Source organism: Patiria miniata, unplaced genomic scaffold (genome assembly GCF_015706575.1).
Source record: "Patiria miniata isolate m_02_andy unplaced genomic scaffold, ASM1570657v1 HiC_scaffold_8, whole genome shotgun sequence".
NCBI lineage: Eukaryota > Metazoa > Echinodermata > Asteroidea > Valvatida > Asterinidae > Patiria > Patiria miniata.
In genome coordinates, this window is record NW_024037075.1 from 7897320 (window position 1) to 7914748 (window position 17429).

Genomic DNA, 17429 nt, shown 5'->3' on the forward strand with positions numbered 1-17429 from the left:
GCTTGCCGTAGTACACAGGCGAAGGCTAATTAAGAAGGTCATAATTAAGTTTCAGTATATTGGACTCTTCAACAAACGTAAACTTGAACGTCTTACAATTTGCGAGACCGTCTGCGAGGAACTTGTCGAGTCAACTGTTATTCAACTTGGGTCAACCATCTATATAAGAGCAAATTGTACTCGGCCTCCGAGAAATGTTTGCTCCTGAAACGATCTGAGACCGCGGTCTTTCGCGACGCCAAAATCGCTCCACGTCCGTGGAAAAATGTGGAGGGTGTCTTCCCGCCGGATCGGACACATTTTTGTTGATTTTTTGTGTGACTGCGTTTGAGATCGCGATGTTTGAAGCAATGCATCGATCCTTCGTTGATCCCAGACAGGCCCCCGAATTATAACGCAACACTGTGGCGGGCAGCGAACTCACAACGCTCAGCCTTGGTGGAAGCATGGAGCTGTATTAACACACGATGGAAGCAACAGAGCACTATACACGTCACTCAATGCTTGTGCTTCAAATCATGCAAATAGGAGCACCGTAGACCCAACCTCGTTTGCAGGGTGTGGAGCAGGCTGCAGTACGCGTTGCCATCGACAGTTTTGCATAGCCCGGAAATACTACGCAGTGTAGACTTTCGATTGGTCAGACCGCGCAAGGCATACTTAATGTATAGTCCTTCTGAGTATTCGTTGCACTCGGCGCAGGGGCGGCAAGCGAAGCATATGAAAGAATAGGGACACTTGGTGGCCACGCACCATGGACAAAAATATTTTACCAAGGTCACCACATACTAACGTTTGGTGAACGCATTCGCAGAAGGGCCGAGTAGAACACGTAAACGGAACCCCTACGTTGACCTCGCTGACCTCGCACAGTCTAGACACGCAGAAAAGCCAGCACGGGGGGCGGCCAGGCAGTCAACGTGAAAGCGCACACGACGGCAAATTCCTGCGCAAAATGCAGTCACGAAAAATCGACGAAACGGATCGCCGGTCCGTACGGGAAAATCAGGACGACCCGAAGCGTCCGACCCGGCGGAAGACACCCTCCGCATTTTTCCACGGACGTGGAGCGATTTTGGGGCCGCGGGAGCCCGCGGTCTCGGATCCTTTCAGGAGCAAACATCGTCTCGGGGGCGAGTAAACTTCTCTCTTATATATATAGATAATTTGTCCATGGTAGGGCTGAATGTTTTGAATCAGCGCGGAAAGAAACCGAGGCAAGCAGCCTTTTTTTAATTTTTCGTATAATAAATAAAACCCAGAGAGAGATACAGAGAACCCCTCCCCCCCCCACCAAAAAACACAAAAAAAAAAAACAAAAACAGCGTAATAAGCGGGTAAAAAGAGTTGCTGTATATTATAGGCTGTGCGCCCAATCTGATCAGGAAAAATAATCCATATGTAGGGGAACTGCCAACATAGGGCTGGATAGCCATAAGCATATGCAAATCTCCGACATTCAGCGTTTTTTTTTGTACATGCAAAATACGTCTACTCATATATGGAACAGAAAAAAAGCAAAGAATTTACAGCCCAGTTCACAGAACCACATAAATCTGCATTGGGCATGTCATTTAATTAACTATATAATGCAGATCATGAACTGGTATCAAAAATGTGACTTAAACATCGAGTTTTAAAAAAAGTGTTACAACCAGAATGATTAAAAAAACACACACAAACACAATTGAATCAGAACACCAGCATTATTTTAATACAAAATTGTATCCAATTGAAACGTTGTTCGGCAACCCCTCTGCCATATTACATGTAACAACATTCACAACTAAGACAGATCTGATTTTAAATATGCTACAAATTATTCAATAATACCAACATAAGATGTTCATTTAGATTAGTATGTTAAGTATTCATTACACAGGGTCCACCAGTTGTAGTTTGGTTGACAACAGAGTTGTAATGACTCGAGTCAATGACTCGACTCAAGTCCAACTCGAGTCACAATTTTTGGTGACTCGACTCGACTCGAGTCCCTAAGGGCAAATGACTCGACTCGACTCGAGTCACTGCAAGTAAATGACTCGACCCGACTCGAGTCCCTCATCAGAATGACTCGACTCGACTCGAGGAAGGCTAATGAGACTCGAGTCCCAAAAATAAAAGCAAAACTTTGGGAAAAATATTTTCAATGACTTACGCCGGTGCCGGTTTTTGTTCACTTCACGTTAGAATGTTCGCGAATAATGTATACATATACATACGTGGTTTGATCAGTGTCCCCATTAGTTGAATGACAATCAGCTGGCACCCCCGTTTTATTTTCATTAAGAGGCAAATGTGGTGTCGCCACATGCAGTAGCCCGAATGTAAAATCTAAACAGCCAAAAATGACTTTCTCTCTTGTGTTTATTTATTGTACAGTGCTCAAATATTTGTGACTCGAATTGACTCGAGCTAAATACTTGACTCGACTCGACTCGACTACACACTGTGACTCGACTCGACTTGACCATCTTGACCTAATGACTCGACTTGACTCGAGTCACTTCTTTAAAATGACTCGACTCGACTCGAGTCACAAAAATCAGTGACTCGTTACAACTCTGGTTGACAACAAAAACGCACATGCATGTACAGGGGGAATAGCCCTACATCTTGAATGTGGCTGTATTGTTTTGGTAAATTTGTATTAAAAGTTTTTCTATGGAAAGGTTCTTGTAAATAGGAACAGACATGTGACAGCTACCTTCAATAGCACTCAAGGTATTATTGGTGTGGCTACTTAAAATGAACCCCATCCTTGACTCGGCCCAGTAACAGTGCCCATGCCTTTTCTTGGTTACTATCATCACAGGGTTATCAATGTCCATCATTATGTAACAACATGAAATGATGAATCAAAATTACTAAGCTTTCAAACATCAATTAAATAACTAAAGCAGTAAGGAATATACTCAGATTATTCAGAACCATTGGATAAACTGCCAACAAGGTTCTGGTAAGACATTCTAAAATGTGGATACAAATTGACCAATTCACCCTTTGCCCTGGACAAAGAGCGCTATAACAGACTTGTGCATTACTAGATCTGCTGTAGCTTACTGACAAAAATCCTGATTCAGACTAACTTTAAAAGTTCTTTCGTTGGTGAATATGAATCAAAACAAAAGATGACTATTAAACCCTTCATAAAATTTGAACAGAAAACAGAGGAAAGACATCAGCTTAGCTGTGCTCTCTTAAAATGTGGCTATTGATGGAATTTGAGATAAAATTGTGGGCCAATGTTTGACTCATGTTTTATCTTTCCCGAATGAAGCACTGAAAAGTTTCCAATCTCAGAAAGTCAGTGCAAACCGTGTAGCTCCAGACTAGTCCATTCTACCCTTCACAGTCCGTGTTGTCACTTTGTCTTTTTCTCTACGGATGAAAAAGAAACAGAAACATTGTGATCAGAAATTGTGAAAAACACCTCCATAATTTTTGTCGTCCAAAAATCACTGTAAATTTTCCACTTACTAGTATCTCTATTTAGAATCAATATTTAGAAACCAAGTCACATTATCTTTTCTTTCCATAATGCAGCATACATGTGCAGGGGGCAGCAAGATACTTTTTCTGGGAATTGTACTTGTTAATGCATAAATTATTTTAAAACTAACACACATACTGTATGCGTGTGATACCCGAGTGTAAAACAGTGTGCACACAAATAATCTGTGTCCATCACTGATTGTCATGAGTAACCCACACAGCACGTTTTACAGTTCCTACATAGAGTGCATTAGGACAAAGTCCCCATATCATTATCCCAGCTGAATGATTTAGCATAATATGCATGGTAAGCCATCAAATGGGCATGTGCTACAGTGGGCACATGTAGGAACACTAGATTTCACTGCTTGTCAGACCTACTCTAGTCTTTGGAATATTATTATTATTATTATTATTATTATAACGGAGTCTTATATAGTGCACGTATCTACCAACAATTAGGTACTGAAGGCGCTGGAAATTATGTCAATTATTAAAGAAAGGTAAATAAAGGAATAGTGCGTGCACATTATGCAAAACAAGACTGCATCTTGACCTCCAGATTCTGACCATTCAGCGGGCGACTTCTATCATGTCTTCAGTAACCCGATGTTGTATGAGAAAATATGGCACCCACTGACCAATTTACAGCTTTGCCTGACTTTCTGCTCTAAATGATCTAAAAACAGCATGGGTATATCAGGCATTTACAGTGTGGCTCTGCACAAATGAACATCTGATCCTCAGACTAGGCCTATGCATGGTTTCCTTTCACATGGGCAGTGCGGCGCCATACTCTAAAATTGGGGAGGGGGGCAATTGGGGGCAAGGAAATAATTTCGTGGGGCAGTCAACAAAAATTCTCAAGCCTGTGTACGCGCTCACGCACCATTGTCAATGGTCCGGAAATAAGCCACAAGAGCAACTTAGAGGTGCAGTCATTTTTATGAATGAAAGTAATGTAAAAAACCGCAGAATGGTGTATAACAAATGTATAACAAATGTACAAAGACGTTGGCTGCACACTATCTACGGCTGTATAAATGCATGTGTGGCCAATGTTTTAATGCTTCTATTGGCTCCAAATTTTATGAATCTTTACAGCGAAGAAAACAAACATTATTAATATAAAAGTGTTCGGGAAAAACTGGGGGGGGGGGGGGGGGGGTGCAAGGACAAAACTTGGGGGGGGGGAAATCCCCCCCATGCCCATGCCCCCCCCCCCCCCCCCCCCCCCCCCCCCCCCCCCCCCCCCCCCGGTAGTGCCGCCACTCCACATGGGATGAACTTCATAAAACTAAGTTCCACCTGAATGTGCACAAACTTGTAGGGTCTGTGCCTGGGTTCCAGGTGCGCACAGTGTCGGTGACATTTAAGTGTCGGTGACATTTGTCTCTTTCAATGTTGTAGTCGAGTCCATCACAAGTCTGGTCACAAGCAAATCACAAGTCTCTTCACAAGTCCAGTCACAAGTAACAGAGGTTGACAAACACAGGAATGCTTTGAATGAAAGGTCTGAAAGATGCATTCTCTCTATGCTGATAATGTCCTCCAAAGATCCAAAGATTCAAACGGTCTGATATCAGACGAGTCTGAGAAATCTCATGCCTGATTTGAATAACTTATAACTTGACTTGAGACTAGAGGACTTGTGAGGACTTGTGATAACTCAACTACAACACTGTTCTCTCTCGGTCATTATTGCGGGGGCACTTGTGTACCGAGTCCATGTACATTCATATTAACGGACCTAGGGATGACCGACTGGCTGTATTACTCACATGATATGGACAACAGCTCCCCATCCAGACACTGCATCTCTATCCACAGCATTGACAAGGGCTTGAGCAGCTGTTTCAAATAAGTCATCAGGTTCCTGGTGGCAAATGTCAACATGATTTACTCAACAATGGTTACTTTGATGCAAACTGTTCCATCACTTATGAAACATGTACAACTAGTCTTTAACCCTTACTCTCTGAGGGTAGTTTACTGCATGTCAGTTGGTTATGCCAATGCCCTCCAGCTGCAGTTATTTGGCAGATAACAAGTCTTAACAGTGAAGGCGTGATCGGATGTATGGTTTCGCGGTGATCGGACGTGTTTTATGGATGCTCGTGAGCGCGCGAAAAGTTTTTGAATCTCTGAAAAAAACAGTAACTGTTTTTTTGCTTCGATCTTCGATTCTGAGTACAAGATCTTGCTGGCATCGTTCTTCTGGTAAGCAAAATCTCAATATCAGGAGGCTGTAATTCAGGTTTTCCAGATTTCTGGGCCAACCTAGGCCTGGATTTCCACTAACAATGGAGGATGACATGGAGTCTGAAACTTCATGGGATCAAATGTCACAATCTAACATGTCTAACCCATCCCCCCAGTATGATGACCCACCTAGATCAACACTTGACAGATTAATAAGTCAGGCACAAGATAGCTCTCAATTCCAGACTAAGAGCCGCAAACGGCACATAACATACAGCGATGTATACTCTGACTCAGACAGCGATTCTTCACAAAATCCCCAACCTAAACGGCGATTCACAAAGAGTCAAAACACCAAGAGCCAACCGACACTTGTCATCATAAATTCCCCAGATGTTAAACTTGCTAAAGTTAACCCAATAAAAATAGCTAAAGCCCTGAACAACCTAGGTAGTAATCTTGTAAAAAGTGTCACCAAAAACAGCCAAGGCGGAATTACGGTTAGGTGTCATACCCCAGCTCTGTCCAAAAATCTCAAAGCCATGTCGCAACTTGACAAATGGGCAATAACTACAGAATTTGCGAAATCAGAAACTCAAAGTAAAGGAGTTATTACAGGAATCCCCATTGAGATTGAAGATAAAGAAATCCTAGAGACATATAAGGATGAAGGAGTTCTGGATGTTAAGCGCCTGATGCGCAGAAAAGATGGCAAATTGGAAAAAAGTCTTTCTGTCTGTCTAACTTTCAATACACCCACCCTACCCGAAACCTTCCAACTGGGATACGAAATTTTCTGAGTAAAACCCTATGTCCCACCAGTAGTACGTTGCTTCAATTGTCAGCGACTTGGGCATGTTGCCAGCAACTGCCGCAGTTCAACCAGATGTGTTAGATGCGGGGGATCCCATTCATATGATCAATGTAAACAAAAGGATCAGGTTAAGTGCTGCAGATGTGGTGAACAACATTCATCAGCATATGCAGGATGCAATACTATCAAGCAAGAAAGACGCATACAAAACATCAGGGTATCGTACAATATATCTTACTCTGATGCAGCAAAAGCCATAAAAACAGACATCTCATTCAGCCGTGACGTACCCAGTCAACCTGCACCTAAAACACAAGTTACGCAACCGGCAGCAACAATAGTTGAGAACAAATCTAACCCAAACCCCAGGCCCAGAACAAATGTTACGACTAAGGACAAAAGACCTAGCCAACCCCAAGTTAGATCATCCACCGAACCACAAAGGCAGATGCGACTACCCAAACCGAACAAACGACAGCCACACAAACGGAGCCTACGCATCAGTGCATTTGCAGTGAACAAAACATCCTAGAACTACTCACTGGAGTGATGCAAATCTGGGACTCCATCAAGAACAAAGACGAGAGAATAGATGCAACAAAGTCTCTAATCGAACACCTCCGTCTCCCTAAAGAACCAAAAAAGCCAAAGAAAAACGCGGTAGACGGAGCAAAACAACGTCGCAGTCACCAACCGGCACAAGGAAAACTGATACTCAGAAAACACAGCAGAAGAAAACCGACTCTCAACCAACTAACCAACAAATTGGAAATCAAATCCCAAACGGTAAACAAAATACGACATCATGAATATCTCCACTATTATGACTAGCCTTCTTATTTTACAATGGAATGCACAATCTCTCACAGCACATCATAAAGAACTTAAAGCGGCTATAAATTCCTGGTCCACTAAACCTGACATCATTTGTATACAAGAAACATGGTTGAAAGATGACAAAAATTTCAAAATGCCTGGATATGATGTCTACCGATGTGATAGGAAAAACACCACCAAAAAAAGTGGTGGAGGATGTGCATTTCTTGTAAAATATGGCGTTGGGTTTAAGTACAAATCTGGATCTAACACTCCTGTAGAATTTCAGATTGGTGAAATCTATGATGACTGCAAGAATAAAATCAACATCATTAATATTTATAATCCTTGTACCCAATTAGAATTTGACTCTCTTAACCAGATCATAGGAAAAATTGACAAGCCCTATATCATCTGCGGAGATCTCAATGGTCACAACCCACTTTGGGGCAGCTCTAAACTTGACCACAATGGGCAAGTTCTTGACGACGTTATATCCAGTAACAACATGGTTTGCCTTAACACCGGAGAAGGAACTAGGATTAACTCATCTCACTGCTCTCTCTCCTGCATTGATATTACTCTAGCTTCTCCTTGCATAGCCGCCAAATGTGACTGGTCAGTACTTGATGACACCTGGGGAAGCGACCATTGCCCAATTCTCATCGAAATCAATCATCGCATTTACAAAAGTCCTTCCAATAAACTACCAAGATGGTCACTGAAAAAAGCTGACTGGAGGAAATTCGAAGATGAATGCAATCGACTCATAAATAAACCGGATGAATCAGCAAAAATAGATGATGTTTATAACAATTTCATACATGATCTTGACCTTGCCATGACCAATTCTATCCCAAAAACAGACCCTAACCATCATAAATCGCCTACTTCTTGGTGGAACGAAGACTGTAAAAGAGTCATTGAGGAGAAAAAGGAGGCTTTGAAAAAAGTAAGGAAAACCAGGCTCCCGTCTGACCTAATAACCTACAAACGGGCTTGTGCAATCGCTAAGAAAACCATCAAGACTGCTAAAAGGAACGACTGGGAGAAATTTTGCAGCGACCTTACAACAAAAACTAATACTAAACTCATCTGGAACAAGGTAAAACGGATCGACTCAACCAAGAAGAAAACTAACATTCCAGTCATCCACTACAATGGTATCGATGCTATCACAGATGAAGATAAGGCAGAGGCACTTGTCGACAACTTCGCCAAAATAAGTAGTACTAGTAATTACAATCCCCCCTTCATCAAGACTAAACAAGATGCTGAAAATAACATCCAACTTAATTACAGCAATGATAGTGTTATTAATGAGCCTTTTAACATTGATGAGGTAAACCATGCCATCGATGCTTCTAAGTGCACCACCCCTGGTAAAGACGGAATTAGTAATATGGTCATTAAACATCTATCCATCAAAGTTCGTGAATACCTGCTTATTATATTCAATATGATTTGGCACACTTCCCAATGTCCCGTGCAATGGAAAGAAACTATTCTCATCCCAATTCTCAAACTAGGGAAAGATCCTGACAACCCTTCATCCTACCGACCTATAGCCCTCACCTCCACCTTCTGTAAACTGATGGAACGAATGATAAATTGCCGTCTTCTCTGGTACATTGAAACGCATGAACTTTTCAGCCAACATCAAAGTGGATTTAGGAAAGGCCGCAGCACCAAAGATCATATTATCAATCTGGAGTCATCGATCAATAAAGCCCGGGCGAACAAAGAAAGCACCCTTGCGGTTTTCCTAGACGTCGAAAAGGCCTATGATATGCTATGGCGCAAAGGGGTCATCATCAAACTTCAAGCCATGGGCGTATATGGTCGCGTTGTCTGCTGGATCAACAACTTCCTCAGCGACAGGAAAATTCAAGTAAAAACTAATGACACCCTCTCCTCAGAAAGAATTCAAGAAAATGGCGTCCCTCAAGGCAGTGTCATCAGCCCCCTTTTGTTCAATATTGCAGTTAACGATCTTTCCCACCACATACCAGATGTTCACATGTCCCAATATGCCGACGATATAGCGATCTGGAAGTCAAACAGAAACATCCCATTCATTCAAAAGAAAATCCAAAAAAGTCTCAACAATATCCTTTCATGGTGCGGAAAATGGGGATTCAAGCTCTCTCAACCCAAAACGATAGCGATCCTCTTCACAAACAAACAGAAATCTAATATTTCTCTCCTCCTTCAAGACCATAATATCCAAATCCTCCAATCAGCTAAATTCCTGGGTGTCACCTTTGACAGCAAGTTAACCTGGAAGCACCACATTAACAATATTGTCAATAAATGTAAGAGAAAACTTAACCTTTTGCGTTGCATTAGCGGAACTAAATGGGGAGCTGACTGTAAGACACTCTTCCAGTTATATAATGCCCTTATTAAACCGATCCTTGAATATGGCTGCGAAGCTTTTGATTCAGCTTCAGCCACTATCAAACAGAAGTTGGACAGTATCCAATACCAGTCACTAAAAATCTGCACTGGAGCCCTCCAAGGTTCACCGTTATATAAACTTCAACTTGAATGTGGCGACCCCCCACTGAATCTTCGTCGCCAATTCCTAAGTAATCTGCACAATATCAAAATAAATGCCCATAAAAAACATCCTAACCACCATCTCCAACAGGACAATTGGCAGAAAAACTACTTCACAGAGAAATGGAGACTAACTGCTCATAAAACCCCTTTTGAAGCTAGAATTACTCAATACCCTATTGAAACGTTTCCTTTAATCAACCCTTTCCCATATTGGCATTATTATAAACCTAGTTTATCTACAGAAATTGTCTCCCAGGTCTCGAATATAAATGATATCAACATCAGAGGCAGTATTAGCAAAGAAATTATTAACACTGTCTGGAACAATTCACTCCAAATCTATACTGATGGTTCCTTTAACCCCGATTTCAATACTGTTGGATGTGGCCTTTATATTCCTCAACTCAAGTATTCCAAAAGCATCAGACTTAACAATGGCATCTCCATATTCACAGCTGAACTTTTTGCTATCCTTCTAGCTCTAGAATGGATCGAAGATGTCAAACCCATTCATGCATGTGTGCTCAGTGACTGTCTCAGTGCAATTCAAGCCATCTCGAACCCCATTCCTCAGAATAAAATTATCTGTGACATTCGCCATACCCTCATAAATATACAGCACCAAGGCAACATTGTTGTCTTCGAATGGGTCCCTGGTCACTGGGGAATTCCTGGTAACGAAAAAGTTGACAAAGTTGCTAAATCTGGCACAAAAAAGCCAAATGTCGATCACAATATCCCATTTTCTGATACCGAAATCAAGCGATGCCTTAAAAATGACCTTATAGACCAATGGATGAAAATTATTCCAAACCTCGATCCGTCTAAACATTTCAAACTTAAACCATCTTTCACCTTCACAAATTGGGGTAAAAGACGCCAACAAGAAATCCCCCTTCACAGACTTCGGCTGGGAACTTGCAAAGGACTTAATACCTTCCTGCATAACATTGGTCAACACCCCGACAAACTCTGCGTTACATGTGGATGCACGGATGACGTCGAACACTTCATGGTTAAGTGCACAAATTACAAAGTCCAAAGACAGGCACTCCAGAAGGCACTTGGATACTCTGATGCTCAAATGACACTCAAACAACTTCTAGGTCAGAAACACAACTGTGACGAAATTCTACGATATATCCACAAATGCAACATTAACATCTAATTGTTTTGCCACGCCTCCATTACAACTCTATTCTACTCTGCTTAGTCACGCCTCCTTGATATTGTAGATTTTGCGCATGTGCGGGAGAGGGGAGCGTCGATGGTTGGCTGGACACAGTGATGCCCTCATCACCTGAAGGCGTTGCGGACCTGCGACGAACCCGGCGGGGCCCGGGCCCTTAAATTGCATGGTGAACGGTCCGGCCTTGCAGGGCACCAGCGACACTGCATGTTCGGCGGATCATTGGCGCTCCCCCCACTCCTGCCTCCATGCTTTACCGAACTGTCACTGCTTGGTTGTTTTTTTGGCATTTCTTTCCTTTTGTCTCTCGCAGCTCTCACGAAGTGTCTCTGTTTTTCATGTCGTACGTCTTTTTTTGCTGATTAGCTTACTGTTCTGTAACGCAGAAGTATTGCTTATGGCACAAAGGGCACTAGTTTGCCGAACGTGCCATTACACCACATCAACAACAACAACAGTGAAGGCTCCAATTGGCAGGAGTTGGAGGCCCTGGAGGGTGCCTGATACTGACCAGCTGGGGGCACTCACTTTGTTATCAGAGGACTCTCATTGTTCTCTGTGGCATGTATTGGAGTGCCTGTCCAGTTACCCTTGAAATGACATGGCAGATATTGGAGGGCCATGCAAAAAACATAGGAGATTTTCTTGAGGCACATATTGGCATGCGTTGGAGGGTCAAGTAGGGTAAGGGTTAATCCTGATTCCCTGCTGAAAAACTGGTGGGGAAAAGACCATTTAAAGTATACTTATATGACTTTTCGCAAACTGCAAAACTGTTGTCACTGCAATATCAAACAGAGCTTTATTCTAATTCTAAAAAGAAATCATACATTTATGTACCTACAGATTGGAATATACATTCAAATGCGGTGAAAGTTATATGAAACTTTCAAATGTTTATATCCAAATGTTTAGCCAACACTGTACTAAGGAGGATGCCACCTTCCCCGTATGTTTGCATCGCACATTGGAGAGGTATCATGCATTGATTCTAGCACGGTAGTATATTAAGAATATCAAACAATAAATTGTACTGCATCTGGTTGACTCGATAGACAGTTGAGCGTCCCGCCCACTTCCTTTTTGGAGGCTGCCTCCTTTTTTTCTCTCTTCTTCTTTTTAACGAAAAAATGATGAATTTTAAACATTGACATCATTTTGACCTCTTTCTCTGTTGCATCTAGCCCATATAAAGCTGGTTTGTCATTTCCTGAGTCCACTTAAAAAAATTTTGAGGGGAAAAAAAGAGCCTCCTCCTTCCTTTTTAAAAAAAAGGCAGGACGCTGAACATGTTGTTTTTTTCATTTGGCCTAATCATTGAAAAATGCATCACTTAATTTCCTGTGATGTGATCAAGTAATAAGGGCTTCTAATGCTTTGTAAATCAAACAGGTGAACATTTTGCAGGCATCACAGGTTCACAGGCATCGTTGATTCTAAAACTAAAACTGGAAGGCAGAACCTGCAAACACAATGTCTCATTTTTAAAATTTGGGGTTCGTATCAATATTTGGGTAAATTGGTGAATGGATTTCATTTTTGTTTGTTTATAAACATACAAACGTCCTTAGACACAACATACCAGATTAGGCACCCAGAGTGATTCACACATGCCGTATAGCTGCTCTGTACATGTACCAGCCACAACAAAGTCATCGGTAAACATTGGACATCCAATCAGATCTAGGTTACATATGAATGGTTCATATGTCTTAGGATCTAGACCAGCAATGACTGGCTCGGTGAAGTATGGACCAAATCTGAAAACAGAACACAGACAGATAACATGACTACTAGCACTGTACACAATGATCAGGATTCACAATTAGATGTATTACACCTCCAGTCAAATAATAACCCAATTTGTTTCATTTCTTTTATCAATATGTTTTGCCTGAAATATACTGTACTCACATCATTACTTTCATAGAGTTACAGTCCTCAGTGAAGATTTCAATGCCTGAGCACCATTACAAACCACCTACAAAATATTGACATTTTCAGCTTCATAAGAATACAATGTAGTACTCACCTTCTTTCATACAATAGGTTGGATACCATGTTCATGAATGTCTTGGGCTTGATGTCTCTATTTTCACGTAAACAATACAAGTTGAGACGAAACTTCAGCCGATTGGCACTGAAAATAAAACAAGACGTACCCGACTTTCAATCCCTCTTCTAGACCATCTTAAAAAGACAATGAAAATTTGGAAGACCACCAATTTAGGACCGGGTTATTTTGGTTGGGGCATGTAGAGCACTGTTTAAGTTGCAAGATATTTAAGTGAATTATAAAAGGCTTGAGCCCATCAGGATTTCTTCAGGTACCCTGCCTAAGTATACAACAACATTCAGCACAGCTGAATGAGAACCATGCTAAATGCAACAAAGTGGATTCTGTGGCATTTTGAGGTGAACATATTACACTCCAGCCTCGGCATTATTGCAGTTACCCTGCTAAATGCAACCAGATGCAACAAAAAATAAAATTTGAGTTGACTGCTAAATGCAACAACTTTTCCCCACTGTTACTTTTTTGTTGCATTTGGCAGAGTTACGGTTTGTCAGTTATCCTTTTCAACCAAAAATGCTTTCAAAAATTGAACCTAGTCAATACAAATGCAGTAAAGGACAGTGGTATTTATTATACTTACACAGTCTGTACATCTGTTGCTAGACCAGACAGCCCTACATACAGCCTTGGGCCCATTTCAAATATCTTCTGACAATCCAAGGAAATGGTTTGTGCCTGAATTCCAAACCTCCTGTCTGATGCTATGGCAACACAGTCTTTGCCAATCATTGCCAAAATGGCCGAGCCATTATATGACATAATACTCTATAAAAAATCATAAATGGGAAAGACATTTGATTAAAACTTAATTTTAAATACAATCTACATTGGGAAAAAATAAGTAACAATAACCATCACCACATGAAAATGAATATTGTGATAACGCCAAACCTTGTTTGCTGATACAATTAAGCATGTTAAGCTTATAGGAAAATAAGGTAAGAAAATTGTTTTTCTATCTGAAATACTGTTCAAAATTGACTAAAATAGGGTTATTTAAAATAAAAGAAGTCATCCTCAGATTTTTGGGAAGACAATTTATTCAAATAACTTAAAGGAGGAGGCCTTAACTACACTTATGCTTCTGAAATCAAGCAATGCTTGTACAAATAGGTCAGGGCCTATAGCTTACATATTATGTGAGTATGTCGGCACAGCACAGATTGCTCAGCTACATGTAGCTACATGTAGACGTAACCTACTTCTGGAATTAGAAAGCACCTGTGTGCCTTTTTAAGTTCTAGCACTATCATTTTTAAGGAAGGCCATGCCCTATGGGAATTGGATTTTAGTTAGAGTACTTACTTTGCGGGGTATTCTGCAATTACTCCAATATTGTATTCATATTTTAAAAGAAGCCGCATCCGAGATAATATCCACTGCCATAAATCAATCATTTACTGTTAATTCTGAATTGATAATCTCATCCTGTGAAGTGATCCGAACCTTGAATGTGTGTAGAGACCGTTACAATGGCAGCTTTTTGGGAGAGATATTTGTTTGAGAAAGTGGAATTCTAGATGCAAGTAATTTGTCTATCAAAGCTCTAAACCAAATCCAATAGCATTACATGTACGACGATCCAAAAAATGATAGTGCTACTGCTAAGTCACACAGGTGCCTTTTAATTCCAGAACTCAAGTAGGCCTAACCATCTCCACACCTTACATTTTATAAAAATGTGTGAGGGCGCTGTTCATTTGGTGACCCTTTTTCTGAATAGGAAATTGTGATTAAAATTTTGATTTTTGTGCACATTCACAGTACTGTTCTATTATATTCAAATGTCAGAATTTTCGAAATCATGATTTCCGTCCGCCATATATAAATAAGCATGAATAAAGACAAAGATTTTGAAAAAATGTGAGTTTTGAGCATTTCAATCATATTTCTGTACTCCTTTTTATATGCAAAATATTAAATCACACTTTATCATGTTTATTCTGCATTAAACGTACACATTTCTTTTCCAGTGTCTCAAAAAATCACTGGCAGTGACTGTTTTAAATCCATTTTTCTTTGGTTTGCAGATTCTGACGAAATCCAAACTTGCATTAAAATCACTTTCAGTTTTTTCTACAAAACCACATCAAAAACAGTAGAAAATTATATATTCCAAAAAAGCAGAGAGCTTGCAGTTGCACACAATGCACAGAGTGCCCTCCTCCTTGTCGACTGGTCTTTTTTCCCTCTTCGAATTGCATGAGTACAGAGTAGACACATTGTGCTTTCATTCATCATTGTCACTAAATACCATGATTAAAAGAACAAAACCTAATTTAACCATGGAGCAATAAGAATTCCTCCATGATTTAACCGAATGTTGGACAACTCGTACCCGAGACAATTCGTACCCGAGACAACTCGTACCCGAGACAATTCGTACCCGAGACAATTCGTACCCGGGACAACTCGTACCCGGGACATCTCGTACCCGGGACAACTCGTACCCGAGACAACTCGTACCCGTCTGAAAATAAAACACTGTGCAGCGTACTCGTATCTGTGCCTTACTTGTGCCGACTGTTATCATACTTATTTTCAACCAATTAGGCTGAAAAACAGAGTAGTTCTGCTTCCGGTTACCCGACCAACCCTATCTTTAGGCTGCGACCCTAAAAATTTTATTAAAAAAATATAAAAAAAAAATTGAATAAATAAAAATAAAACCCTTTTCTATAAAAAAAAATGCTTGTATTTATTTGTTTTCTTACTTACATTCGCTTTTTTTCTAAAGAAACCTCCGTTAATTTTACAAATTCGCTTCGCAATATAGCTACTTCGCAATGCGATGTCACGGCGACTATAATCACGTGGCGACGACTGGTTTCCGCCGCGCCGCGCAGGGGCCAATTTAGAAGACATGATGAAAATGCGGTAACCAGTCCATAGCTATGCGACAATCCGGACGTACTCATCAGCCGAAAAACCCGTGTTGCACGCCCGATGCTGCCACTGGTCGCAGACATCGCACTGGAATGCCTGCTGGTTGCGACGGATGTTCGTGTGGCAAATGGGAGCGGCGTCTTCAGAACTATCCATTGGGCCAGAACACAATGACTCGCTAAACGTGGCATCTCACGCTACTTATACAAGGCTAACATAACAATAGTAATTAAGTGGCTTTTTTAATTATTTCACATAGGCAAAGATTGACACGCTACTCGGATTGTTGATGGTATGATGATTTGTGTTGATTGAGTTATCCCCGTAAAATAAAACCCCATGAAATGAAAGACAAAATAAATGTCATAAAAACTGTAGAAGGTGACATAATTATGTAACATTTCATAATGACTCGGTACACTTATTTAGTAATGCAATAACTGAAGATCAAATAAGTTACGAGCAAACTCCGCCCTAGTAGCTGGCGTTATAGCCCTGCAAACGGGAACACAATGACGTGTGAAACATGGCATCTCACGCTACTCACTAATTTTAATGAATCGGTCCACTTATTTTAGAAATAAGTTTTCGCAATAAATGAAGATCAAATAAGTTAAGAAGCTCATGATTGCTATAGCTCCTTCCGCGAATTCGGGGAACTCCGCGATCATCGGCCAGCTGCCAGAATCTCTCCAGAACAATCTCTTGCTTGTCACCACTGGCAATTCCCCAAAACTCAATGGCTTTTGGTTTTCCACATCTTCGGATTTGTCAATTACATCTAACTAAAATGGACTGAAAAGTAAATGGTAAGAAAAGTACAAGGTACGAGTCGTCCCGGGTATGAGTCGTCCCGGGTACGAGTTGTCCCGGGTACGAGTTGTCCCGGGTACGAGTCGTCCCGGGTACGAGTTGTCCCGGGTCGCAAATTTGGGGTACGAGTCGTCCCGGGTACGAGTTGTCCCGGGTACGAGTTGTCCCGATACCATTTAACCATCCACCACTCCACACAAAGTGAGGGCGCTTACCATCTTGTACGTAAACTGGTGTATGACACTACGACGAGAATAATAAGACCGACTAAACAGCCACAAGAATCATGAACTATCAGCACTCATCAGACTGCAATCATCACAAATATGCAGGGGAAAACTGTAACTATCAACAACAAAAATGTGATGTACTGTTCGATCTTTTGTGCATCTGCTGCAGATCTTAATTAAGCGAAACCAACTCAATCAACTATGCACGCCGGCATGGGTTTGCGAATGGTTGAATATTGCAGTTTCATCTTCGTTGGTACACGGACTATTGTTATGGGAGACTATCGTGCTTGGTTTACCACCGAGTACCAAGGAAGGAGCCTAACTATGGACGTCTGGATA

At 41.2% G+C, this 17429-nt stretch overlaps 1 protein-coding gene across 2 annotated transcripts; it reads right to left on the reverse strand.

The window, feature by feature from the left end:
- Window positions 1-1687: 1687 nt before the first annotated feature.
- LOC119719829 (proteasome subunit beta type-3-like) lies at window positions 1688-17323 on the reverse strand. Of its 2 annotated transcripts, XM_038189323.1 has the most exons (7): window positions 17073-17323; window positions 13739-13923; window positions 13114-13221; window positions 12664-12841; window positions 5277-5371; window positions 3319-3381; window positions 1688-3265 (listed from the first exon to the last, which is right to left on the reverse strand). In XM_038189323.1, exons 1-6 carry the CDS (start codon window positions 17073-17075, stop codon window positions 3333-3335), a joined length of 618 nt encoding a protein of 205 aa, XP_038045251.1. In that variant the 5' UTR covers window positions 17076-17323; the 3' UTR covers window positions 1688-3265; window positions 3319-3332. The 2 variants fall into 2 exon arrangements, with proteins under 2 accessions (XP_038045251.1, XP_038045250.1); XM_038189322.1 differs by having other exon boundaries at window positions 1688-3381.
- Window positions 17324-17429: the final 106 nt, after the last annotated feature.

Excerpts from the sequence above, each read along its gene's own strand:
- LOC119719829 (XM_038189323.1), bottom strand. Across the intron at positions 13,222-13,738 it reads GCAACAGATGTACAGACTGT|TGCCAATCGGCTGAAGTTTC; the intron begins GTAAGTATAATA and ends TTTTATTTTCAG. Across the intron at positions 12,842-13,113 it reads AACCTATTGTATGAAAGAAG|ATTTGGTCCATACTTCACCG; the intron begins GTGAGTACTACA and ends TTCTGTTTTCAG.